Source organism: Sciurus vulgaris (genome assembly GCF_902686455.1).
Source record: "Sciurus vulgaris genome assembly, chromosome: 1".
Taxonomy (NCBI): domain Eukaryota; kingdom Metazoa; phylum Chordata; class Mammalia; order Rodentia; family Sciuridae; genus Sciurus; species Sciurus vulgaris.
Genome location: NC_136461.1, coordinates 103279974 through 103297625, shown reverse-complemented (window position 1 = coordinate 103297625; position 17652 = coordinate 103279974). Strand labels below are relative to the sequence as shown.

General features: G+C 38.0%; 1 protein-coding gene across 4 annotated transcripts in view; it reads left to right on the top strand.

Annotated features, from left to right (window-relative positions):
* Positions 1-16483, top strand: part of DENND2C (DENN domain containing 2C) — a 75432-nt gene extending 58949 nt beyond the window's left edge. Inside the window, exons 10-19 of one of the 4 annotated variants that reach the window (XM_079135261.1) lie at positions 29-98; positions 766-843; positions 2023-2163; positions 2620-2768; positions 3554-3731; positions 6238-6279; positions 7518-7623; positions 12603-12839; positions 13073-13159; positions 14566-16483. In XM_079135261.1, the coding sequence (XP_078991387.1) occupies positions 29-98; positions 766-843; positions 2023-2163; positions 2620-2768; positions 3554-3731; positions 6238-6279; positions 7518-7623; positions 12603-12839; positions 13073-13159; positions 14566-14597 (1120 nt within the window). In that variant the 3' untranslated portion in view covers positions 14598-16483. Of the gene's footprint in view, positions 1-28; positions 99-765; positions 844-2022; positions 2164-2619; positions 2769-3553; positions 3732-6237; positions 6280-7517; positions 7624-12599; positions 12840-13072; positions 13160-14565 lie in introns of all 4 variants that reach the window. The other 3 variants (XM_079135260.1, XM_079135263.1, XM_079135262.1) reach the window with 3 other exon arrangements.
* Positions 16484-17652: the final 1169 nt, after the last annotated feature.

Genomic DNA, 17652 nt, shown 5'->3' with positions numbered 1-17652 from the left:
TCGAAGTAACTACTGGCTGTTTTTTCAGTGAAACGTTTTCGTTTGTCTTGACTGGGGAAGATGGAAGTCGGTGGTTTGGTTACTGTAAGAAGCTGTTGGTAAGTACAAGACTTGTAGTATAGAGTTGATCAAGGAATAATAGAGTACAGACTTCAGAAACACTATCTCTAGATGAGTGTGATGACTACTCAGTGAGCTGTGTATTAAAAGAAATCATATTAACTTTATACAGCAACAACAAGAGGGAGGTTAGCCATGAATGAGATGGAAGTTAGTTCTAGAATAGAAAGGGTATGGATTTTTTAAAAATTTATTTGTTTATAATAAAATAACTTCTGACATAGTAGCTAAATATCAGTAAGGGTATATTTGAGGAATGGAGTACAAAAAGCCAATCGAGGGAGCTATGAGTTACTCAGCAGCTATTTTAGGGCTTTCTGCTTCTTTAAGTGCTCTCACTCAACTTGGAATAAATGATGCTGTCATTTTTAGAGTAAATCATGCTATCATTTTTAGCCCTTTTCCTATCTTTCATGTTCACTAAAGATAAGAATCTTAGATCCTTCTCTGCACAAACTAATGTTAAAAGAAGCTGGACATGGTGGTACATGCCTGTTAGGCCCAGCTACTTGAGAGACTGAGGCAGGAGCATTGCTTGAGCCTAGAAGTTTGAGACCAGCCTGGGTAACATAGCAAGACCCTTGTCACAAAAAGAATATTAATAGTCAAAATTGATTTGGTTGTCATTGTTGCTTTTCCTTTTAGCCAGAAGGCAAAGGAAAGCGACTCCCTGAGGTTTACTGCATGGTTAGTCGCCTCGGTTGCTTCAATCTTTTTTCAAAGGTGAGTGAAGAATGGACTGTCTGAAAAATGATGTTATTTCTGATCTCCAAGGAAGTTTTCATTGCTGATGACTTCACCGAGAAACATTAAGTGCCATAGACTTTGACAAATTATTTTAGAAAGGTTCCCCACAGGGGCTGTGGATATAGCGGAATTATTCTCATTTTGGTTTGCTAAAACTCAATTTTTAAAGACCATACCCTGAAGCATCTCTTTTCTTCTCTCATGTTTTCTTCTAGACCCCAAATTGCAGGATATCATTTTCAGTGTAACCTTCTTTGCCCTTTCCTTAGTGAAATGAAAAGGGATTCTGCAGATGACATGTTTGGTAACCCTAAGATGGCAGTTGGCATTGAGCCAAGAGGTGGCGCATAGTTAGTGTTAACACGGTGTGATCTACTTTTGCCTGATTAGTTAATGTCTCCTTTGCGCTAGTGGTCAACAGATATTCCTCATTCTTTCTTGATTGGTACCTAGGGGCGTGCTTCAATTGTGCTAATCCTAAGCTGATTGGCTGCCTTAGGTATATAAGACACGCACTTATAGGAAGCACCTCGGATAAGCAGCACCTCTGGATGATGGCAGATTGCAGAATGCAGGTTGCAGCTCACATAATGAAGATCACAGGATGCAGGACGCACCTCTAAGAAGAAGCAGCAGACCTTTAAGAAATAGCTCCTCTGATAATAGTAGCCTCTTTGAAAGTGTAGCAAGCCTCTTTTCCTGATAAGCAAAGTCTCTCTTCCTCTAAGCTCTAAGCAAAGCCTGTCTTCCTCTAAAACTTCCTCTAAAAGCAAGTAAGCCTCTCTTCCTCTATAAACTAATGAACAAGCAAGAAAGCAGCACACTAAAGAGAAAGATAATAGAAGTAGCTCAGTTTCCAGTCCACCTCCAATAAATACCCACGAGATTGTTGCTGCAGGCGGTAACAAATATCCACGGGATTGTTGCTGCGGGCGGCGACAGGACTCATCTTCTAAAAATAATCTGATTTATATTAGTAACTTTACTTGGGGATGTAAAGATACCCCCAACAGATATGATGCTATAATGAAATTTTATTGCTTTCAGAAGCTCTGTCCTAAATTCAGATATGTACACCAAGTTTGGCAATTCCTACAATAGGATCCTTTTATGTTTTGAACTGAGTCCTAATAAAATAATGTGTTGTGTATGTAGATTCTGGATGAAGTAGAGAAAAGAAGAGAAATGTCTCCTGCCCTTGTCTACCCATTCATGCGAAGTGTCATGGAAGCTCCTTTCCCAGCTCCTGGACGCACCATCACAGTTAAGAGCTACCTCCCTGGGGCTGGAGATGGGGTAAGTTAGCTCATTTTGAAAAGATTTGATAGCAACCAAAAAGCAGGACTTGTACTGTAGGGGGAGTTTCCAGAAACCTAAAGGAATAGTTTCCCCTTTTATAAAATGTGAATAATATTTTTTATTCCCATAAAGCACTGGAAAAATATCCAATGGATCTGAAATAGTTGAACCTCAACCCAAGACCCAATGTTATCTTACCATACATAGAGTGGATCTCTCGGTAGTGACAATTTCAGTATGATAAATGATGATTATACCTGTTATTTTAAGATGGAATAAAGATTTTACCAGAAATTCATAGCAAAAAAAAAAAAAAAAAAAAAGCTACAGGATCTTAGGATTAGTGTAGGCAGTTTCACACACTCTTAAAAGCTGAGAGGATCTGTTGTTAGTGCTGTCATTGTGGGTTGTTTTCCAACATCAGGTCCCCTAATTCAAATTCTTGCATTTTAGTCAATTGAACTCTGCCGACCACTAGATTCACGACTGGAACATGTGGATTTTGAATGCCTTTTTAAGTGCCTGAGCGTGTGTCATCTCATCCGAGTCTGTGCCTCTCTCCTCTTAGAGCGGAGAGTAATATTTGTTGCTAACAGCCTAAGGTAGGAAATAAGTGAAAAATGTTAATTCATATTGCTGCTTGTTCTTTTGTTTTGTTTTTTACATTTCTTCCTTTTTTGCTTTTGTTGTTCTTATTATTTTAAAACTTGGGTGTATTAAAAAAAGATCTAAAATCAGTCTCTCAATTACCTAATGCTGTAGTGACGTGAATAATTCCAAATGCTAATTAGATATCCATTTGCATTAGTCTATAACAGTGACATTTTGAGGTTAATAGATTTCCTTTCAAAATGTATTTTTGCTTAAATTGTTGTTAAAAATTCATATTGCTAGTCTGGCACAGTGGTTCTTGCCTAGAGTCTCATCTGTTTGAGAAAGTAAGGCAGGAGGATCACTTAGGCCCAGGAATTCAAGATCAGCCTAGACAACATAGCAAGACCCTAACTCTTCTACAAAAAAAAAAAAAAAAAATTAGTATTGCTTTTCTATTTGCACACTAATTTTTAGCTTAATAAATTGTAGGTAACAACTGGGTTGAGATTAAATACTTTTTTTTTTTTTTTTTTTTGCGGTGCTGAGGATTGAACCCAGGGCCTTGTGCTTGACAGGCAAGCACTCTGCCAACTGAGCTATAGCCTAGCCCCAAGATTAAATACTTTCGGTAAATTAAAATTTTAAATCAAATGGCAAAAATTAATGAGGATTCACAGAGTTGTCAACCTGTGAACACTTACCAGCCTCAGTTTATAATTCTTTAGCATAATATCTGGAACACCTTCATGTGTTGCTCTGTGTGTGACAACATTTGCTTTCATCCTATGTCTAGCACCCTGTCTAAATGTGGCCATGCTGTGGTTGCCGCACTGTATCCATTCACCTGGCAGCACACCTACATCCCAGTCCTCCCAGCATCCATGATTGACATTGTGTGCTCACCTACTCCATTCCTCATTGGAATCCTGTCTTGCTCCTTACCACAGCTCCAGGACCTACCCATTGAAGAGGTAAGATGGAAGAAGTCACACCTGTGAAAAAATATTAGAGCACTGATAAATGAAACTAAGCGTTTCTTAAGAATGGTAGAATTAGGGGCTGGGGTTGTGGCTCAGTGGTGGAGTGCTTGTTTGGCATGCATGAGGCACTGGGTTCGATCCTTAGCACCACATAAAAAATAAATAAATAAATAAAAAATAAAGATTTTGTGTCCATCTACAACCAAAAAAAAAAAAAAAAAATTTAACACATTTCACATAGTCATTATATTAAAAAAAAAAAAAAAAAAAAGAATGGTAGAATTAAGGACTGGGGTTGTAGCTCAGTGGTAGAGTGCTTGCCTAGCATGAGTAAGGTACTGGGTTTGATTCTCAGCACCGCATACAAATAAAATAAAGGTCCATTGACAACTAAAAAATATTTTTTAAAAATTAGCCAGGCATAATCCCAGCAGCTCAGGAGGCTGAGACGGGAGGAACCTGTCTCAAAGTGAGCCTCAGCAATGGAGGGCACTAAGCAACTCAGTGAGACCCTGTCTCTAAATAAAATACAAAAATAGGGCTGGGATGTGGCTCAGTGGTTGAGTACCCCTGAGTTCAATCTCTGATACCACCTCAAAAAATGGTAGAATTATTATTAATATATTATACTGTCATATTTAAGTCAAATACAGAAACTACCCTTGGTTAACTTTAAAAGTTGTTTACAGATGAGTGCCCCAAACAAAGTGTACAGCTAAATGAATTGTCGCAAAGTGAATGAACACTTCCATTACACAGCATTGGAATGGAATGGAACAATAGTAATGGAGTTAGTTCCAGTGCCCTAGAAGTCTCCAGCATGCCTTCTTCTAATCTCTGATCCCTTCCCTATTCCCCCAAAAGGTCACCACTATCTTGACTTTTATGGTATTTATTTACTTGGGTTTTTTCAGTTTTCATAGCCTGGGGAGGCATGCATCCCTAAACAATATAATGCAGATTTGCCTGTTTTTAATCCTGATATAAATAGATTTATAGAATATAGTTTTTGTCTGACTTCTTTTTCTCAACATTGTATGTGTCAAATTCATCCATACTAATGAATTTAACATTAGTTGGGTCATTCAGATTGCATATAGTATTCCATTGTGTGACTAGTTTTCTTATCCATTCTACAGTTAATGAACATTTGAATTGTTTCCAGCTTGAGGTTATTGTGAATAATACTGCTATAGATATTTTTATACATGACCCTTGGTACACACATGCATTCAGTTCTATGGGTATATGCTTGAAAATTGAATTACTCGATTACTTGAATTACTTGGAAATTACAGTAAATAAAGTACAACTGCTTACCAAAATAGATGTACCAATTTGAACTTTTTCCAACAGTGTATGAGAGTTCCTATTGCTCCATATCCCTGTCAGCACTATCATCAATTTGTGTAATTTAATGTCATCCGGTGGGTGGGTAGTAGTATTCTCATTTTAGTTTAATTTACATTCCTTGATTATTGTCAGGATATGTTTACTGGCTATTTAAATATCACCTTTTGTAAAATTTCTTGTCTGTCTTTCCACTAGATTACTTATCCTCTTACTTATTTGTAAGATGTCTGTGTGTGGTGCTGGGGATGGAACCCAGGGCCTCACACATGCTAAGCAAGCACTCCACCAGTGAGCTACACCCCCAGCCCAAGGTGCATTTTTATATTCTAGAAACCAGGATCTTTAAGACTTGCCTTTTCATTTTCCGAAACGACTGTTTTTTGTTTGTTTGTTTGTTTTCTTTTTTGTTTTGTTTTTTATCCCCTGCCCCTGTTGCCATACTGGGGATTGAACCCAGGGACGCTTTACCACTGAGCTATGTCCCCAACCCTTTTCATTTTTCATTTTGAGACAGGGTCTTGCTAATTTTTTTTGAAAAAATTTTTTATGTTGATGGACCTTTATTTTATCATTTATATGTAGTGCTGAAAATTGAACCCAGTGCCTCACACATGCCAGGCAAGCACTCTACCACTGAGCCACAACCCCAACTCCGAGTCTTGCTAATTTTCTTAGGGCCCTGCTAAATTGCTGTGGTTGGCCTTAAACTTGGTCATCTTCCTTGCCTTGGCCTCCTGAATTGTGGGGATTACAGGTGTGTGCCATTGTGCCTGTCTAATCCACTGAGTATTTTAATTTTTTTGTATAGAATGTAAGGTAGGGGTCATTTCATTTTCTCCCCTTTGGTGTGTGTAGTGCCAGTACCGCTTATTGAAAAGACTGTTCTTACTCTACTACTCTGCTGCCTTAAACTTTTTTAAGTCTCTTTTAATCTATAAATAAGCATGCCATTATTATTAATAGTTTTGCAATCTGTTGTTTTTGATGGGTTAATTTTTAAATGGGCTACAACTTCGAATCAATTCTGTTTGAAACTATTCTCAGTACCTAAAAGAATCAAAACACCCATCCTGATCTAGCAGTGCCTAATGTATTTGCCTGTGAATGTCTCTGGTGGAACTTGCCTGACTCCTTTATTCCACAGGTGCTGATAGTTGATCTCTGTGCAGACAAGTTCTTACAGGAGGTGAGTGACAAGGAGGTGATTACATGTTTGGGATATAGAATTCTCTGTAGATAATTAGATAGAAAATATGTGAAAGTACTAAGAGAACATGACTCAGTCAAGACTTCTAGTTCCTACCCATACTTGAATTGACACTGTGGCCAATCAGACTAGATTGACCTGAAAATTTTGGCGTGGGTTTATAACTATCTATCCCAAAGACGGAAGAAGGAAACAAAATAAATGTCATTCTCAAAAGAAATAATCATCCTTAACTCCAGATGAGTTGACAGAAAGTTCTAATTTAAATAAATTTAAAAAGCACCTTTTAGGCTGGGGATGTAGCTTGACATTAGAGTGCTTAACTAGCATCTAAGAGGCTGGGTTCAGTCAATAGCACCACGAGACAGAGAGAGAGAGAGACAGAGAGAGAGAGAGAGAAGAGAGGACCTTTGTTAAGCACTAATTGTTTCTAGATACTCTGTTAAGCAGTCATAATCTAAAGAAGAGTAAGACACAGTTGGAGTCCTCAGTTCTTATAGGCTAAACAGGGATACATATGAATAAAGTTTTAGAAATGATTAAATAGAAACTTGAGCTGGGCATGGTGGCACACACGTGTAACCCCAGCTACTTTGGAGACTGAGGCAGGAAAATCACATGTTCAAGGCCTGCCTGGGCAACATAGACCCCATGTTAAAATAAAAAGGACTGGGGATGTAGTTCAATGGTAGAGTGCCCCTGAGTTCAATCCCCAGTACCTCCCCCCAAAATCATTTAGCTTATCACATTTGAAATATCATTTATCTGGGAATGATCTTAAATATTTGGGGGGGGTATCTTTTTATTTTTTATTTTTTTAATTTTGAGACAGGGTCTCACTAAGTTGCTGAGGCTGACCTCAAACTTTTGACTCTCCTGCCTCAATCTCCCAAGTTCTACCATTACAGATGTGTGACCCTGCACTCAGCTGGGGACAGTTTTAGAGATGTAGAATAAGACTTATTCATGAATGATATTTGATGGAAATATGTCAGAAGTTTTTATAAGATTTATTTGTTATTTTAAAATAAAGATTAAATATATATATATATACCATGAACGTCATGGATTCTACTCCATAGAGGGAAGGAAACTTTAGACTGATTCTTCAGCTAAAATTGTACAAAGCCAGCTGTGGAATTTTGGGGACTTAACTAGTGCTTGTTTGAGACTTTATCTCTCACAGCTCATACAAAATTCCTATTTTTTCCCTCAAGGTGTCTGATGAGGATGAAATTCTACCATCTAAACTTCAGGCTGCCTTGATGCAGATTTTGGAAGATCGAAATGAAATCTTGGCTCAGGAGAAGACTTTTTCACAAGGTATGAGAAAGGTGGGCCAAGGACTGAAAGTTAAGGCAGTAAATAATTACTGAAGCCCAACACTCTGCTAAAGGATATTCAAAAGAAACTTTAGATTGCCTGTACCTTGAAAATCTTATGATCAGCTTCATTGCTGATTCTGCATATGCCAGGCCTCTTCTTACTGCAGGGCCTTTGCAGTTGCTCAATTGTATTTATAGAATGCTATTCCCCCAGATATCTACCTGACCCCTACCCTTTCTTCTTACAGGTTCATCCACATGTCATTTTCTCTCTGAGTTCTTCCTGAATGTCCTGCTTAAAATTCTGCCCACTCTCCTAGAACTCACTAACCTCTTCTTCTTGCCTCATTTTTTCCCATGGTTCTTATCACCATCCAATAAGTACTTGTTGAATAAATGGGCAAATAGTATTTACTGGGTGCTTACTCTGTACCAGGCATTATATTAAGCACTTCACATTTATTTTTTTCATTTATTTTATTGTTTTAATACATAAATTTTTATGTGAAAAATCAAAAACATTTCACTGTCTTCAAAGAAAAAAATGCAAACATTGTATTCTACTTTTACATTTAAAATTGCATTCACAAAAAAGTGTTTTTTTTAATTTGTTCTAATTAGTTATACATGACAGTAGAATGCATTTTGATATATCATACATAAATGGAGCTTAACTTCTCATTCTTCTGGTTGTACATGATGTAGAACCACACCAGTCATGCAATCATATATGCACATAGGGTAATAATGTCGGATTCATTCTACTGTCTTTCCTACCCCCATATACCCACTCCCATCCCTTCATTGTTCTCTGCCAAATCCAAAGTACCTCTGTTCTTCCCTAGCTTCCCCTCTTTTTGTGATTAGCATCCACATATCAGAAAAAAATAGGCTGTCTTTCCTCCAATGTACGTTTATGGTGCATTTGTCTATAATGAGTTTCAAAAAGAAAGTAATGCAATTTTGCAGAAACTGAGTGAAGAAGTATTTCACAAAGGAAAGAGTAAACAATCATGCTTAAGGGTCTCAAAGAGTTCAAGTGAAGATGAGCACTGAGAATTGACCAGTAGATCTGACAATAAGGACTTTGGAGCCTTGTTAATTGCAAATGCAGTAGAACTATAGGAAGAAAGTGGGATTGGAGAGGACTTAATAAAGAATTGGAATGCCCTTCAACTGAGTTTAAACTTTAAAATGAAAGTACAATCCTTCTTAGCCGAAATAGCTAAGACACTCTTGAAAAAGGTGACTGAAGGGCTTGTCCTACTAGACATCAGAATTTATTATAAAGTCATAGAAATTCAGATGGTTTAGTTTTGGTGCAGAAATAACATCAAGGGACATCATGGAAAAGAAATTTAAAACACAAGCTAGTTAGGTGAGGACATTTTCAACAAGTCTAACAAAGGAATTGTGTCTAGAATTTTTTTTTTTAAAACTCTTACAAATCAAAAAGAAAGATAAACAACCCTATAGAAAAATGAGGGAAATGTATGAACAAACATTCATAGAAGATGAAACTTGGGGCTAGGAATGTGGCTCAGTGGAAAAGCACATGCTTAGCATTTGTGAGATCCTGAGTTCAGTCCCAGCACCAAAAAAAGAAAAAGGAAGGAAATGTGAAAGGTTCGAAAACATGTGGAAAGATATGCAGCTTCATCAAAATCATGGAAATATAAACTACAATGCACCCAGGCATGGTGGCACCTAATGTCATCCCAACAATTTGCCTGTAATCCCCCAGCAACTTGAGAGTCAAAAAGATCATAAGTTCAAGGGCAGCCTTGGCAATTTAGTGACACTCAAAATAAAATGGCTAGAGATGTAACTCAGTGGTAGAGTGCCTCTGGGTTCAATCCCCAGTACCAAAAAACAAAACAAATGCAATATAATACCATTTTTATACTCACCATAAAGGCAAAACAATCTCAGGCCTAACAATCTCAAGTGTTGGTGAGATTGTGTAAATTAGTTCAATCAATTTGGAAAAACAAATTGGCATTACTTAATAAAATTAAATGTAAAATTAAAGATATATATATCCTACAACCTAAAAAATTAGGTTTGCACCTGAACTTAAAGAACCTATTGTACATGATCACTAGGAAACAAATACAATAATTTTTCATAGTGACATTGTATGTGATAGCAAAAACTAAAAACAGCCTAAATGTCCATTGACAGAAAAATATAATATTAAAAATGAATGTTTGTGCTTGCCTCACAAGCATGAGGCCCTGGGTTCAATCCCCAGCATGGCAAAAAAAAAAAGAATGTTTAAGCTGGGCATAATGGTACAGGCCTATAGTCCCAGTGGCTTGGGAGGCTGAAGCAGGAGGATCATGAGTTCAAAAACCAGCCTCAGCAACAGTGAGTCGCTAGGCCTCTCAGTGAGACTCTTGACTCTAAATAAAATACAAAATAGGACTAGGGATATAGCTCAGTGGTTGAGTGCCCCTAAGTTCAATCCCCAATACTCCCCCCCCAAAAAAATATAAATGTTTAAAACACATATTGAATAAAAGTAAGTTGAAAAGGAATATAGTTTTATCTAGTGTTCAGAAATATAGAAAAACCTAACAGTATGTGGTTGAAGTGTATAAATGTAGAGTGAAACTGTAGTGTTAAGCAAGAGAATAACAAATACAAAATTCCAAATGATAGTCACCCTCTCTTGGAGAGAGTATGGGAATCACCCAGGGAGCTTTGGAGACATGTTCTGTTTCTAAGCTTTGTGGTAAGTCCTTGAGTATTCATTTCACTGTTAATCTTATGAAATATTCATACATGTAAAAGAATGTATAAAGTAGATACATTAAAATATAAACAAAGTACTTTGGACTAAACTGGAACAAATTATAATCTATGCTATATAATTATGTCAAAATGAGCCTTATTATATATAACTATAATACACTAACAAATTTTTTTTAAAGTAGGAATGGAATAAAAGTTATAGAAAAACATAAATTTTTAAAAAAAGGAATTAGACGTAAGAAAGCAGATACAACACATACAGACAATTCTTCTAAGAAACATTGTTGTAAAGTGGAAGAGAAATGGGCAGTAACTGGAAGGGATGGGAAAGTGGGGCAAAACATTGAAGATAAATGCAGTGATGGACCATGGAATCTCAACTGCAGAAGAAGAGATGTAAGAGGAAAGTCTGTTGGACAAAACATAACAAAAGCTAGATTAGAATCAAACTGTAATGCAGAAAGAGACCTTAGAAATCACCTAGCCAGGCATGGTGGCACATGCTGTAATGCAGACAATTCAGGAGGATAGCAAAGTTGTGGCCAGCCTTGGCAACTTAGGGAGACCTGTCTCAAAATAAAATAAAAGGGGCTGGAGATGTGACTCAGTGGTGGAGCACTTGCCTAGCATGCATGAGGCCCTGGGTTCAGTCTCCTGTACTGCAAAAGAAAGAAAGAGAGAGAGAGAAGGAAAAAAGAATTCACTTGATCAGCACCCCCTCACTACACAGATAGGGGCAGACCAAGAGAGATAAAGTGAGGTACCCATTATTATACAGCTATGTTATGGAAGAACTCTTAAGTCCAGGGTAGAGCCCATGTAGAAGAACCAGAGACATTGTGAAGGTGGGAGGAACTATTCAGATGGAAGGAAAATGAGGAGTCAGAGCTGAATCTGAAATTTCAGCATGGGACCTGAAAGGCAGAATATACTACAATATGCAACAGTATATTGTAGTAGTTAAGAATCACCTGACTTGGCCAGGCACAGTGACACAGGAGGATTACAAGTTCAAGGCCAGCCTCAGCAACTTAGAAAGACCCCATCTCGGGGCTGGGGACGTAGCTCAGTTGGTAGAGTGCTTGCCTTGCAAGCACAAGGCCTTGGGTTCAATCCCTAGCACCGCAAAAAAAAAAAAGACCAACCCCATCTCATAATAAAAAATGAAAAGGGCTGAGGGTGTGGCTCAGTGGTGGTAGAATACCCCTGGGTTTAGTCCTCAGTACAGAAAAAAAAAAAAAAAAATCATGTCACTTGAGAGTCCAGTATCTTTGCTTACTGGATAGGATGACCCTGAGGAATTTCTTTGACCATTTGGAGCCTCATTTCCCTCAACTGTGAAGGAGAAACAGTATTACCTCATTATTGTGTTTGTTAAAAGCATTTAATATAATGCCTGGTATGTCTTAAGCTCTCAGTAAATTATTTTTATGGAATAATCATGGTGCGAGATGAAAAGTTGAAAGGGAAACTGATTTGGTGGGAAATATAGTAAATTTGACTAGATGTGTTTTATTTAATTGATCCATAATCTACCAATTTCCAAAAGGAACCTGATAACAGTGAATTTTAGACAAATAGAATGTATGTGCTAGTGGAACAGCTGAACAATGATCACCAATAGATAGCCTGAAAATGTAGAAGGTGAAAAACTAGGGCTGGAGAACTGCAATTGAGTATCGCCAAAATAACCAGCTGTCTCTGTGTGCCAGTCAGCTTTTTAAGAAAGGGAATGTTGAAGAGAAGTGGTCTGAGGATCACACTTAGGAAGAGGATGAATGGTAAGAGAAAAACAAATGTTTGGTCTTAAAGGCAGCGTGGAAATCAGGGAATCAAGAGAGCACAAAGTTGTGAGAGAAAAGAAATGTGATACTGGGCACAAATGTAGCAGAGTTTAAAGAAAGATAAAAATAGAAAAGTTGATTAAATTTGGTTGGTTCTCACTGGTAGCCTTTGAAGGAGAAGTTACAGTGAAACCACAGATGTCCAAAGTAAGATGTAATAAGAGTATGTATGGGAGGAAAACAAAGGTCAGAATATGAGCTGTTTGCTTTTTGCTGGTCACGGACCAGGCAAGGAAGCTAAGAATGAGATTCCTAGATTTATTCTCCATCCTTCAATCTGTGATTCATAAGGCATGACTTCCATTACCAGTGTTCCCAGATACTCAACATTCAGGGAATTTTTCTCTTTTCTTTTTCCCCTTTCATTTTGCAGCAGATGTGACACTCAATTCTCTGGTGTCTGAAGCATTTGTCAGGTTTTTTGTGGAGTTGGTTGGACATTATTCTTTGAACATGACTGTCACTGAGCATGGGGAGCGTGTGTTCCAAAGGGAACCATTCCGTAAATCACACACGTCCCGGAGTGTACGCCACTTTCTTGATCTTTTCATGGAGACTCAGATGTTTGCAGGATTCATCCAGGACCGAGAGCTTCGGAAAAGTGGGGTTAAAGGTCAGTTTTCATCATAGAGTTCTCGTTATTTGGTGATTGCTTAAATGGTATGAATATAATATAATCCCAGTATAAAGTACAAGGGCTCAAATTTGGACTTGTTCAGTTTGAGAATTAATTATTTTGTAATATTATTTAAGCCACAGAAATAATACCCTGGTAATAAGAACAAAGTTTTGTTTAACTAATTTCCAGAGCATTGAACAGTTTCACCAAATGAGTTTTCAACATAGGTTTGTTTGAGGTCCGGGCACTCCAGTACTTGGAAACAATTCCTGAGTCTGAGCCCAGTGGGGTGAACAGAATTTTGCGGAGTCTTGGTGAGTTGCTGTGATTTCCTGTAAGATAAATGTGGCTGAAGGGGAAAGAAAAAAAAAAAAAAAAACTTTGCAGTAAGCGAACCTCATCTCAAAGTCTTTATAATCAGATCAGAACCTCAAGTAGGCTGAGCAGAAAGCATGAACCTAGTTCCAAAGTGTTTTGCAGAAAAACTCTCAGAGGTTGGAACCCCCTATCAGAGTAGCCTATGAGTTCTGTTTCCCTCTGATGAAGCTCCCTGATGTGTCTTTATGGTATGAGTTTCCACACCACTATTATTACTCCTTTTTAGGCTATGTCTCTTAGAGAATCTTACAAAAACTGTGTTTCTTCTCCCAGAAAAATATACTTATGACATGCAAATAAATTTTACATATAATTTCAGGGTATTCATGGTCACTCCTGAAGACTGTCCATAGACTTCAGATTAAGAATACCTGGTTTAGAGAGACTTTGAGGAAAAGATTATACACTTCATAAAGAAACGGTTCCTTATGATTTTTCATAGTCAGTCATCCAGTATGGTGTAAGAACATTGATGGGGCTACCCTAAAACAAAGAAGAACCTGTGTTCCATGATATTTATACTGGTCTTTAAAATATATGTCCCTCATTATGTCTTGTGTTTAACTTACTGAGGGATCATAGACAAATAATGCCTTGGGCTGTTGTTTCATCTTTATACCATGGGATTAGATTAGATCAGTGGTTCTCAGCTTCATTACAGATTAATCTCCGGAGAGCTTAAAATTTTTCCCCATGTTCTATGATTCTCTGGGGAGTAAGCCAGGTGATTTTTAACCTACAACCAGGGTTGAAAACCACTGAATTAGATTATGTCTGAGTTTTTTTCTACCTCTACAATTAGAAACAGGGATGTTTTGATGGTTAAACGTAAGAGTTGATAGCTTGATGTGTCAGTTTTTCATTGTCATAACAAAACACCTGAGAAAAATCGATTTTAAAAAAGGAAAGGTTTATTTTGACTCACAGATTTGGAGGTTTCAGTCTACCGTCGGTTGGCTCCATTGCTTTTGGGCCTGTAGTATGGTGGGAGTATATGGCAGAAGAAGCTGATTACTTCATGGAGGCAGCAAAGAGAGATAGAAAGGGGCCAGGATCCTAATATCACCTTAACAACCTGTCCCCCCATGACTGACTGTCCTCTTAAAAGTTCTTCGACTTCCCAGTAGTGCCACAAACTGGGGAACAAGCCTTTACTTTTCAGCCTTAGGGTACGCTTATCCAAACCTTAGAACTTGAGATGAAAGCTTAATTGTTGGGATGTTTTAAATAGTTAAATTATTAATCCCTTGCCTCAAATAATATACATTAATGAAAATAAATTGAGAATTCACTCTTGTTTTTCATTTATTTATTTATTTATTTATCTATTTTTGCCTTTTAGGAAGCAAAATGAAATTTCTGCAAAAGAAATGAAACCTTTAATTGAATGTCTTCATCCTAAATAGAACAGAAAGTACCAAAGAAAATATTTTTCCAAGGGCAAGATGTATTGAAATAGTCTACAAAATCCTTGAAAATTTTGAAAGGTTAAGGAGCAAGTCAGGTTCTCAAGAGGAAGACTGTCCTGTTGCTGCTGAGTAATCACTGGAGTATTGTTGGGAGTAATCTGGAACTGATGCACATTACTCTGCCTCCATCTTTTTTACAGTGGCCTTTTATGTTTGATTCTTGGCCTCATTCTGTGTTTTTTGCTTGGTCTCTGAAGGCAAGGGAAAGGCTTGTTGGTATCACATTGATAAAATAGCTCAAAGATGAGTCTAAGGAGAGAAATGCTGAGTTTTAAGTACTAGAGAGGCATGATGGAAATGGAAAACATTAGCCTTATACACATAATTCTCATCTCTGAAATATCATGGCAGCTTTAAACCCCTGGGAGGTTGGAGCTTACAAACTGGAATATACTCATCATGTAGCTCCAGGCTTTTTTGTTTAATGTTCTCCCTAGGGTAATCTCACTTTATGTAGAAGCCCTATTTATGAGCAGTGTTGAGTTCTTTGTAAAAGTAGATATTTTACAGTTTCTCCTCCACAATGTGTGGCACTTCAATAACTTATCCCTCACATGTCAATATTAAACTTTGAGGAATTATAGCTACTATGGAAATGTCCTTTCAAGAGCATGGGAACAAACTTTTTGTGTGTTCCCCATTTGCCATGCATTGTAGTACATATATGTATGTCATCTTATTCAAGTCTTAAATCAACTTTATGAGAAAGATTTTTGTATCTCCATTTTACTAATGAAGAAACTGGAATTCAAACAGGCATAATAATTTGGCCAAAGTTATACAACTCAGATAGAGCTGATGCTAGAACTTTTACTTTTTGAACACAGAGAAACTTGGTTAGTCTACAGATGGAAATTGAACTCTGTAGGATTATAGCTGTTTAAAAAGTTTTCTATTAAATGTACCAGAATGATCTTTTAGCTCTGGGGATAAGGAATTTTAAATTCCATGGACCTGAGGATTTGTTTTTGTGCTGCTGGGGATAGAACCCAGGGCCTCACCGTAAGACTCTTCTTTGATTCTCTTAAATTGTTGAGCTTTTTACTCTAATTAAATTTGACTACAAAATATGAACATTTCCTGAGCACAACCCCTTAGTCACCCCGATCTTTAGTATCAAAAGTAGTAGAAGTGATTGGAAAGAGGAATTTGTCAGTGATGGTGCAATTTTCATTGATAAATATTATAGCAAATGTCAGTTGTTTTAACTTTTGCTCATGGTTTTAACTAGCATAGAAAATATTCATACTTCAAAAATCCTGAAAATTACATTGTAGTACAATTTGTTGACTTGTACAGTATTATCATTGTAACCCATTCAGATGTGCTTGAAAGAATCTGAAGCAGATGCCATTTAAGGCTGGTGCTGTGTATAGTTCCTACAGATGTGGGTCCAGGAATAGAACTGAGCCTGTGTCTTCTAAAATCTTGATTTAAGCAGCTTACCCCAGTGGGGCTCTTACCAGACACCTCCCCATCTGATCTCTTCTTATACTCTTAAGCCTGAAGGAACAATTAGTAATTGGGTGTCTATAACATGGGGGTAGAAGGGTTTACTGTGGTGGATCCTGGTTATCCCTCTGCAGGGAGACTTTGCTTCAGGAATGAAAGTCTTACTCTCCTTCAGGGATGAGTCTTATGTTATCCCTGCAATCTGAAAGCCGCTTCCTTTCTTTGGTTTGTTGTATTTTGTTTTTGTAATGTATTGTGAATTCTGGATATGTTTGTAAAAAGAATTGCTCAAGATTTGTATAAAATGTTCTTTAAATGAATAAAGACATTTTAAGAATCTCTTAGAAAATTTTAAACAAAATTGTGTAAGATGTAAAGATGTTTTACTTCACTTAAATCTACAGGTAACACATTTACTTAATGGTAAATTAGGGAAAAAAAAAAAAAAAAAACAAAAAAAAAAAAACCCGAATCCATCAGACTAACCAGGCTTAAGACCCAGGTCGGCATTTCCAGGCTCTTCGCACATAAGACTAGGTCGATTACACAGTGAACAGGGTATATTGTCTGAGAATCTTCTTTACCCGGTTAGTCAAAGGGAGGCATCTTAAGTCTGGGAGTCACATAGCAGGGAACGTGAATTTGGCCGCAGCTTGAAAGGTTAGGAGGCAAAGAGGAGCTCTTTTCTATTACCCCGTCTCCCCTCCCACTTGGTACTGGGATTGAACCAGGGGCGCTTTCCCACTGAGCTACAGCCTCAGCTCTTTTAACTTTTTGAGGCAGGTCTCGCTAATTTGTTGAGGGTGGCTTAGAACTTGGGATCCTCCCTCATGAGTCACTGGAATTACAGGGGTACACCACTGCGCCCAGTTCTAATACCCTAAGTCTTAAAGGCAAAAGGACTAGGTTTTATATGTGCTTTAAAGGCAAAATGGCAATGCTTTTTTAAAGTGGGCCGACCTACGGATAGTTACCTATCTCGCGGGGGGGGGGTCTTTTTTTCTTAGAGACCCTTAAGTTTCCCAATTGCCGCCCACTTCTACAGTCGGTGAAAAACGTTATTTATCTAATAGGAACATTCTCAGGGTGCCAAGTGCGAAGGATAATGGGGGGAACAAGTTAAAGAGAAGCCCAGCATACGAGTGAGAAGCTTAGAAGGTGGAAGGTTAGAGAAGTAAATCGAGCTGGGAAACCTCTTTCTCTCTCCCTGCCAAAGCCTGCAACCAGTTACCTCAAGAAATCTGAAAGGGTGCTCGTTCCAGTAATCAACCTCCTGGAGGTAACAATAGTCCCAAATCCAACAGATCGGGGCCATTCGCAGACAAAAATGCAGCGAACCACACGCCGGAATTTGGACCATCGGAGGACTCTGGGGCTTCGGCGCGTGACGTCACTTCCGCCAGCCCTGGGATTCCTAGGGGCCGAGCTAGGGCGCATTCAAGTTTAGCAACTGGGCATGCGCCAAAAAAAAAACCGACGCACGGGCGACGTGGAGTACATCAGCGCAA